Consider the following 8615-nt stretch of genomic DNA (forward strand, 5'->3'; position numbering starts at 1 on the left):
GGACAGTCTCACATCACTGAATTTTAAATTGATAACTGGTGGTTGTAGCAGAGAGAAAGAACTTATATTTAGTAAAAAATGTGGTGAGTGGATGTGAAGATGATGGTGATTTATTGTTCTATCTGTGCCATGCAGCCAGAACTGTCCAACTAGAAAGTCAAATTCAACACACTGGATGACTCTGCAAAGTGTGCAAACTGCAATGAAATTATTAAACAGCCAATTTTTTCAATCAAATGCATCGTGATGTGGTGACGCCAGCAACAGCAAACAACACAGAGTGGAAATGCAGTGAAAGTTAAAAATACTTGTAGATCTTGACAAGCTGTTTGAATCATAAAGACGTAACATACTGTTATTTTTCAGTTGCAAAAAAATATAAGTGAAGACTTTGATCATCTCATCAAGTTAAGGTGACTTCTAAATAAGAAGCCTTGTGAGTGCCTCCTAAGTGAGGTGTCTTGGGGTATACCAGTAGGAGAACCTGGGGCAGAGCCAGGACACACTGAAAAGAATGTGTCTCTCAGCTAAATCAGGAACACTTCGGTATCCCCACCCAGAAGAGCTGAGGAAGTGGCTGGAGAAAGGGAAGTCTCTATATATTTGTTTAATATATTTGTTTAAATTACCGCCTCTATCAGCTAGAAGCAGATAAACAGCAAGATGTATGGATGGATGGATACCAAAAAGACAACATAAACTCTTATGTAAAAGCACCAGGAGTTAGCTTCTATTGTATTAGTCACCATTTCAAAGGTACAAACACTCACCTAGCCAGGCCTTCCTCATACACATAGACGAGGAGAGGATCGTAAGACGTTACCAACACGTACAAACGAACGTCAAACTTGAACCCTGTAAAAACAACAATTAGATTAAGTCATAAAATTGTTCAGTGCAAATCTGTCAAAAAATAGCAAAAATATAACCGTAACAACTCACCATCGATGAGTAGTGGGTTATTAATATACCGAGACACCAAAATGTTTTCAGTCATGGAAATCTGATTTGGCTGCAGATGAGAAGCAGGACGCACAAAAGAAGATATGATGAACATAGAAGAAAATGTGGGCAGTATTTTATCACGAGTTTAAAGCTACAACACCACGAGTGATTCATATAGAACTGCATTAAATACTCAAGTTCATTGGGCTGACGAGACGCTGCAGTGAACCATAAACATCAAAGGATAATAAGATGAAGAAAAGTTTCGGTGACGCTGGTCATAGCGGGTCAAGCTTCAATAACAGCCTATAAAAACACAATCTGGTGGTGGGAGATGGGTCATTTATGAGGTTGAAATGTGTTGCAGGTGGTGAAGTTGAGAAGAGATGGGGTAAAGGGGGGGGGGAGTTGGAGTAACCTCAGCGCTGGCTACAGTTCAGAGAAAAAGCAAAGCAAAAAAGATGAACGTATTTCTTTCTTTTCTCCAAATATCGCTCTGACATTCTTTCCACTGTTTCATAAAAATGCCTGAGAAGAAGAAGAATCGTGCACATGTTTTCCAAGGGTGAGAACCTTGTTGAGCTCCTCCAAGAGCCCGGGGCCTTGAAAGTGTGTGATTTACTCCGCGAAGCTTATTAATGTCTGAAACGCTGGTTGATACTTACTTCGAAGACAGCTGTATCAGTGCAACCCCCACACTTAGATAACATCTGGCCAAGTGACTGTTTGAGTTCACACGGTACTTTTTTATGTCAGTGTGCTTATAGTTAACTCCCACTAAGGTTTTACCCTTAATGCGAATTCATGCTTGCACATGGTTTATTCACACACACACAACAGAAGAGCTGACTGAACAACTTTATTGACTGACCAACGCGTTTCGGCTTGTGGCCTATGACCCTGATGAACGCCACAAGCCGAAACGCGTTGGTCAGTCAATAAAGTTGTTCCTCTTCCCTTAAGTGTTGCTGGAGTTTCTGCATTATAACTGTGATTCAAAATTACTTTACTTAAAGGTTAAGGTTTACTCTTAAACTTTCAAGAACACTAGATTGGCAGCATACTTGCAACACAAAGTCCACTAATTTGCTTTCTTTTTTCCTCATTGACCACTCAGTTTTGACGCCACAAAGCTCCAAGAACGAACAGCGAGGTGGAATTTGTGGAAGTATTTTTCTGTCAAATTATCTTTATTATATCACTGAAGTCCTCCAAAAGTTTTTACAACTGAAGTTTAGAATTAAAAAATGTAATTAGACTCAGAGCTGTTTAAAACAGTGTAAAAGCCACAGCAGATATTTAATGTTAAGGAAAACACTACAACACTACAGACAGAAGACCAGGGAGCCAATTATCTCCTATGAACAAGCACTTGGCAGCCGTGGCAGCAGACTCAGGGGAGGGTGGCCATCTGGTGTGACCGGTTGGGGAGAGGGGAAAATGAAAGGAGAGAAAAGTGTGAAGTGTTCACATTTTAAGGATCAAAAGGCACAGAAGTCTAAGAATAAAATAAACTCACATTGCTAACCAAGTAGATACCTCGTCCTCTTGAAGATGCTACTGGTTTAATTATCCACGGGCCCTTGTCCTTGGCAAAGCAATCTGAGGAAAAGAAAGAAAAGAAGAAGAGGAAAGCAGGAAACGCTGAGAATTGAAGTCATTTAAAATGACTGTAAACATGTCATAAATATAGCCCTGCTAAGACGAACAGGATTATGTGTGGGTGGTATCTTACTGCAGAATTCCTGGTACTCGGCGGGAAGCACAAAGGTCTGAGGAACAATGTGGAAGTTTTTGAAGCCATGAGTCTGCTGCATTCGCTGGATGTTTTTATAGAGACGGTCTTTGCGTGTCAGTTCGTGCGATCTGGACGTGTGGAAGAACAAATATAGGAACACATAACGGCTACAGAACACCCTGGGCCTGACGGTATGATTCACTTCATGCTTCATAAAGGCATCGGTCCCAAATAAATCGCACGTTGCAAGCGAAAGCCAACAAACACATTGCCTCATACAGCGATATTTATAACAGAGGAAACAGTGGAAACACACTCTATATTTGAAACCTCTATTATACCTGGGAAAGTGGTTGACCTTCTGGAAGTCTTGAAGGCTGCGTAGTACGTAAGGCTTGAGGTGAGACCCTGTCCACATGAGGTTGAAGTCATTGCTGTTTGGGTGAACCTGAAAAACAGCAAGACTGAACTGAGCAGACAAGCCAGATGAAATGATTTTGATTTAGCGCACAAAAAGTAAAATACACCAGCAAAGGGATCATTAAAAGAGTTTCCAGCCACCAACAGAAGCATCGTATTCTGACGTCCATCACGTTTGATTGCTCGGCTGAATCTAAGAAACAGACTCCAGCACCGCCACCATTACTCCATCACTAACCCGACGAACTACTGTACGACCTACGCTTTTGACATGATGTCAAAAGGGAAGGCCAGCTCACAGATTTCCATCACTGTCATCTTATTTTATCTCTTTTTTTGTGCTTTTTTCCAACAATTTGTTAGGAGGCGGGATTCACATGGCCGTTCTGTCTGTGTCCCGTGGAGAGCCAGATGTTTGCAATAAAGGCTTATTAAAGTTTGGCTCTGTCCGGGCTGCGGTAGACACTCGTCTGCCTTTTGATGATGGGTTAGCAGGAGTCGAGAAGCATTGAAATGAAATAAAAAGGGAATTAATTGTAGCTGCTTGGAGAGAGCAATAACGTGGATTGTGTGCCCTCGTGAAACCAGATAAATGCTTTTTGAGGTCATTTTGTTTTTTTCCATGGGTGCATTCCCGGGCTTTGTCACCAGCAGTCAAATGAAGATTAACAGACCTACAGTAAAGCGTATCCTACAATTGCATGTACCGCAAAAAAAAAGAAAGAAAAAAAAACAATGTATTTTTACAAGATTATCTGTTAAAGTTGTATGATTTAAGTGAGAACATTACCTCATGGAATCCGTGATTGGTGAGTATTTCTCGTACCAGGCGGCTCTCTGTGCGCACGATCTTGAAGGCCATATTATATCGTTCTGTGAAAATAGCACAACAAGATATTCTTAGCATTGAACTTTTATAGGCTCCAAATTGACATTTTTATTCTCCCCAAAATGTCATTTTTATTACTCTGCACTGTACCTCCAACAGAAGATATGCTTCCATCTTTTGAAACAACAGCTTCAGGGACAAAGAGGAGAATCGGGATGGTCTTGCTAAGGCTGCCCCATGAGATGCAGGGATGGTCTCTAGTGGGTGACAAATTATACAGACACTTAATAAAAATAACAGGAGCAAAGTTTCAGAGATGCACTTTGGGGTGAATTTCAGTGCCCAAAATCTTCCAGGATGACATGAACTGATCTATATGGGCATCTTACCTAAGGCTGCGGGAATGCCTCGTGACGTGGTGTTTATTTCAGTCAAGCAGATAGAGGCAGAACCACACAGAGCTTTGTGAGGTCCCAGGCAATAACAAACCCATGTACAGTACTCAAAATGCCCTTGTAAAAGTCGAGAATGTCTCATAGTACCAGATACAGCCTGCTTATCAGGGGGTCAAAATAAGATAAGGTGACATGATGATGGAGTAGAACTCAATCAGGTATGACCAGCCTTGATAACGGGAAGAGGTGGGGCATGCAAGCAACTGCTGCCCTTAGCTTAAGTACCCAGGTATGTGAGACAATATCGCAGATTATCGCACTGACACGGCTGGGTTGCTCACTGTTAAGAGGAGTCTTTTGATAGTATTTAAGCTTGTTGTTTATCATGAGCGTAAGCCATCACCGAGACTACCGAGACACCTGTATACACACAAGATGTTAAGATCTTATACAGAAGAATGTCTTAACATCACCACCATCATCTCTGAGTATGATCGTGCAATGTTAGTACTTTTAAAGCATTGTTGATATTTGTAACAGTAAAATTCAAAGAGGAACTGACATTTCTTTCTATTACACTTTGGTTCCAGTCCCACTTTTACTGCATTATTGTACTTTATTTAAACTTGTTATAAGTTGTCTTTAATGTTTTGGCACACGGGCTAAATGAAGTATATCTTATCTTATTTTAAATAGAACGGCTTATCTGACAGACATCTATCAGCACGTGCAGGGTGCGTTTTGTGAAACATTTATTCTCATGATTATGATATTTCTGTTTTTATTAAATTCAATAAAAAGTTGAAATAAAGCCCTGTGCTGTAGACTTGTGTTTCGGCCACGGTAGGTTTCCAATGGATGGATTCACCTGTATGTGTGCTGTGCATCTTTTGTGTCAGCCTGTAATGTTATACTATGTAGTCGTCTCATGCGGCATGAAGGTCCGCATACACTGCAAGGCAAAGACTACATCCTTAGTGAAGTGAAACTGTGCATACTCCTGTTATTTTTGTCCATTTTAAATTGAACTTAAGAAAAACTGGTACATAATTTCTTTACATTTTGCTCACTATAATACTGACTGATAAATCAAGCAAGCATTAAAAGGCAACAAACTCAGGGCATGAACCAGTGTTGTTTCCAAAGAGCTATTAGCTGAACTGTTTGTGTAGCGTGATGTGCAGCGTGTCCTTAAAAAGGAAAGTGGATAAGTTAAATAAGAAAAAAAAAGAAGTGGCAGGCCTAAAAAACTATCTACAGCAGATGAAATGTTCATTAAGGAATAGGACATGGCTTTCAGTAAAAATCTGACACACGACCTGAGAGATGCATCTGGCTCTTCAGTTGATCTGCTACTCTAAACCAAGCCCTCATTAGCAATGGTTTCAGTAGAAGGGTGGCTTTCAAAAAGCCAGTCTTAAGAAAGAGAAACAGGGAGAAAGGACAGAGAAATGCCAAAATTCAAAAGAACTGCACAGCAACAGGCTTTATGGAGTGATGAATCCAGAATTTGAATTGTCTTTAGCCATCTGTAAAACACATCGAAGGCTCTGTCAGGGTTTGGGGCTACATTTCAGCCAGTGATGTTGTGGATCTTTTATGTAATTATAAACAAAGAAAAGTGGTTTCACATTTTCATCTACAATAAAATACTATCTGAAAAGCATCTGATTGCAAACAGCTTCATTTTTAAGCATGACAATGATTCCACATACAATGCCAAGGCAGTACAAGTATACCTGGATTAAAAAACCAACAGTGGAACACTATCAGTCATGGATTGGTCTCACCAGAGCCTGGACCTCAACACTATTGAAGCAGTGTGGGATCATCTTGACAGAGAACAGAACAAAAGGCATCCAAAGAAAAGCTTTGGATGTCCTTCAAGATGCCTGGAACTTGCCTAATAGAGTTCAGGCTGTGCTGAAGAACAAAGGCAGTCATAGAAAATATGACTTTCAAGCTCTTTAGAATTGTAAAAACTTTGTTTTTGCTTTATATACTATATTACCTTGTGTATTTGCTGTTTCAGTAAACCACTGCACCTATTTCTCATTTTCCTACCAAAACAGTACTGTCCTTTTACCACAGTCATGGTGATTTTCCTTTTGTGTTTTTGAGGAAGGTCAACACTTCTTTCATGGTGTCAAGACTTTTTGTGTGCAAGTAAAATATTGCAGACAGCAGTCATTAAAAAAAAAAAAAACTACTGCAATATTACTCTTGCAATGGAACTGAGATGTGGTAGATATTTTTGAACAACCATGTTGTAGCATCTCAGTGCATAATTACTGCCATGTCAATAAATGCAGCGTTGGTAGTCTGAAGGTTAAATGCTAACTCTAAGCAATCCAAACTAATTTAGGAGATGGAGCCTAAAAGCAGATACAGTGGAACCCAGAAAGGTATGACTAAGCACGGCTTAAGAGGGAATTATTAGACCGAGACAAGAAAGCAAAGACCAGCTGGTGCATCCACGCAGAGGGCTATATACTCATTTCTCTAAATGACAGTCATCAATTATACAGAATGAAAGACACCTGACAGTGTCATTTTGTTTGCATGTATCTTGACATAAATGATTAAACAGAGCTTAGGACATCTTCTGTAATCCCTCACCGATTACATTTCACCTTCAATTGATTTGGTAACTTGCAATGAGAGAGAAAATGAACAATGCTTTTAGTTCACCATAATGTCATATTACAAGATGTATTATTTGGAAATCTTATGCAGTATGCCAAGAGGATCAGTAGGCTAAGAAGTTAACTGACTTGCCAAGTCCCACAGGGATTGCAGGGACTGTGAGCAATATCCTACTCTTCTCCAGTGTGTCTGCAAACAAGCAAGAGTAGCTCCTCTTGAAGGACGAAATACTCAAACCAAGGCACCAATAGCATTGATTGAGAGAGTTGTTGCTTTTTTTGAGAAAAAAATGAGAAAAGACAGATTTGAGGCAGCTTGTTTTATTTGTGATATAAAGTAGATAATCCCAGGCGCTTCTATAACCTCTGACCTTGACTCTGTTTAGATCACAGGCTGTCCTTTATTCTGCAGCAGACATATTAATATGAACTGGTAACTTGTACTTACTCTTGCTCGTCTTCTGAGGAGGATTCAGAGTCCTCTTTATCCCGGATCACGGCTGGCATTTTCACTGCAAAGGGGGGGACGATCTGCCCGGAGAAATCTTCGTGGGACCAAGTATCTAGTGTTTACCCTGGCATCTGCAACATCCAAGGGCAAACACAACAGTCACTTCTAAGATGAGCTCATAAAAACGCCGATGTATTAATAACACCCTGCTCCACGACAGCTTAACACGAAGACTGCAACACTAACATCGTCCTACAGTGAATTACAGTTAGCATGCACTCACCTGAGAACAGCTGCTGCTTTCTAAGTCTGCCTGCTGTGGCAGTGAAATCATCTTAACACGTTATAGACAGTCTATGGTTAAGACAAAACCAAACTGCTAATAGCTAAATAAAGCGTTACTTTTATGTCTGCATGCGTTGTCAACTACGCAAAGTCTGCTTAGTTGGACACCACTGAGGTTTTTATAATGACGTACAAATACACACAGCAACAGAAAGAAGGTACTTTCGCCTGCTCGCTTATTTCCCAAGGGATCGCCACAGCAAATAGATCCGCGTATTTTGACTATTACGCGCGGATGCCCTTCCTTTGGGCTGGGACCAGCACTTGAGAGTACATTAGCTTATAACACTCTGAGGCTGGGTTTGTGTTTCCTCCCGGAAACGAACCGGGAACCTTTCACATGCAAGGCAAATGAGTTAACCACTACACCCCGGACCACAAAAACTTGCCTTGTATTTCTGTGGAGGCTGCTAACAGTAAGCTAGTTGGTATCGCCAGGGCCAGCAATCGCCGTTAATCTTCCTGTAACTACAACAAGTGGATAGCAACAGAGAAAGGCGCATGCGCGCGACAATATTGATCCACGTGACGAAATTTTGAACTGCCCGTACATTTAAAATAAATAGGAAAAAACATTTCAATAGAAATATTACAAAGAGTGATTTCCTTCATATGTTCTTTATATTTTGATACTGTTATATGATGTGTTTGCTTCAGTTGCTGCACAGTGAGCTGGTGTGCCTTAATGTTTAATAACATTTATAATACTTTATTACTTTTTAAAGCATTTTCCAAAATACTGGGACCCCTCAAATCTACATCTATTTTTATATAAAAGAAATGCATGGCTTTCAAACAGTATTGAATTAAGATTGTGAGAGAATATAGATATAACTTCCAGTGGATA

The 8615-nt window shown here is 40.2% G+C and overlaps 1 protein-coding gene across 7 annotated transcripts in view; it reads right to left on the bottom strand.

Moving 5' to 3' along the window:
- Positions 1-8615, bottom strand: part of ttll5 (tubulin tyrosine ligase-like family, member 5) — a 58145-nt gene that overhangs the window by 48666 nt on the left and 864 nt on the right. For 5 of the 7 annotated variants that reach the window (XM_005476912.4, XM_019348607.2, XM_019348606.2 and 2 more), the window contains exons 1-9: positions 8158-8280; positions 7421-7554; positions 4083-4189; positions 3894-3976; positions 3025-3131; positions 2681-2811; positions 2465-2547; positions 943-1012; positions 771-855 (exon numbers count right to left, since the gene is read on the bottom strand). In XM_005476912.4, coding sequence (XP_005476969.1) covers positions 771-855; positions 943-1012; positions 2465-2547; positions 2681-2811; positions 3025-3131; positions 3894-3976; positions 4083-4189; positions 7421-7479 — 725 coding nt within the window. In that variant the 5' untranslated portion in view covers positions 7480-7554; positions 8158-8280. The other 2 variants (XM_019348605.2, XM_025901033.1) reach the window with 2 other exon arrangements.

This window comes from Oreochromis niloticus, linkage group LG19 (assembly GCF_001858045.2).
Source record: "Oreochromis niloticus isolate F11D_XX linkage group LG19, O_niloticus_UMD_NMBU, whole genome shotgun sequence".
NCBI classification, from domain to species: domain Eukaryota; kingdom Metazoa; phylum Chordata; class Actinopteri; order Cichliformes; family Cichlidae; genus Oreochromis; species Oreochromis niloticus.